General features: G+C 53.7%; 1 protein-coding gene across 1 annotated transcript; it reads right to left on the bottom strand.

Moving 5' to 3' along the window:
• Positions 1 to 6: 6 nt before the first annotated feature.
• LOC121340729 (myosin-7-like) lies at positions 7 to 644 on the bottom strand (the record flags this gene model as incomplete). The annotated part of the gene is made up of 3 exons (XM_041413663.1): positions 7 to 192; positions 274 to 398; positions 479 to 644. Coding segments are annotated over 3 exons (477 nt in total), but the record flags the coding sequence as incomplete, so codon positions are not given.
• Positions 645 to 750: the final 106 nt, after the last annotated feature.

Genomic DNA, 750 nt, shown 5'->3' with positions numbered 1-750 from the left:
CAGGGCCTCATTGCGGCTCCGGGTCTCAGCGTCCAGCGAGGTCTGCAGTGAGTCCACCACCCGCAGGTGGTTGCGCTTGGCCTGCTCCATCTCCTCATCCTTCTCAGCCAGCTTGCGCTCATAGTCTGCCTTCACCTGGTTGAACTCCAGTTGGGCCCTCAGGATCTTTCCCTCCTCATGCTCCAGAGAGGCCTGGTAGAGACAGACAGAAATTAGAGGGCCGCAGAGAACACTAGGACAACATGGCACTCATGGGGATGTGATTTGGCTCACCTCAGCCTCTTCCAGTGCAGCTTGGAGCTCCAGTTTCTCGGCATCCAGCTGCTTCCGGACCTTCTCCAATTCGTGGATGGTCTTGTGGCTGCCACCCAGCTGCTCCGTCAGGTCCGAGATCTCCTCTGCCCAGATGATAACCCATCAGACTTGGTGGAAGGTAGTGGAATACAAAAAGGTGGGCAGGGAAGGACCACGGTCTCACCTTGGAGATTCTTGTTTTCCCTCTTTAAAGTCTCTAAGTGATCAAGTGACTCCTCATAAGCGTTTTTCAGCTTGAAGAGCTCAGTGCTGAGGGACCTGGCCTCTTTCTGTGATGCCTCCAGCTCCATCTGTGACTCTTCAAACTTCTGCTTCCACTCAGATAAGATCTGGAGCAAAGCAAGTGGTCACCCTCTGTCCCCATGTCTCCCATTCTCTGCTGTCTCACCACTGTGTCCTCTTACCTTATCAAAGTTTCTCTGCTTCTTGTCCAAC

The sequence above is a fragment of the Onychostruthus taczanowskii genome, unplaced genomic scaffold, assembly GCF_017590055.1.
Source record: "Onychostruthus taczanowskii isolate IOZ18803 unplaced genomic scaffold, ASM1759005v1 scaffold4247, whole genome shotgun sequence".
Classification (NCBI taxonomy): domain Eukaryota; kingdom Metazoa; phylum Chordata; class Aves; order Passeriformes; family Passeridae; genus Onychostruthus; species Onychostruthus taczanowskii.
This window is presented reverse-complemented; position numbering and strand designations above follow the sequence as displayed.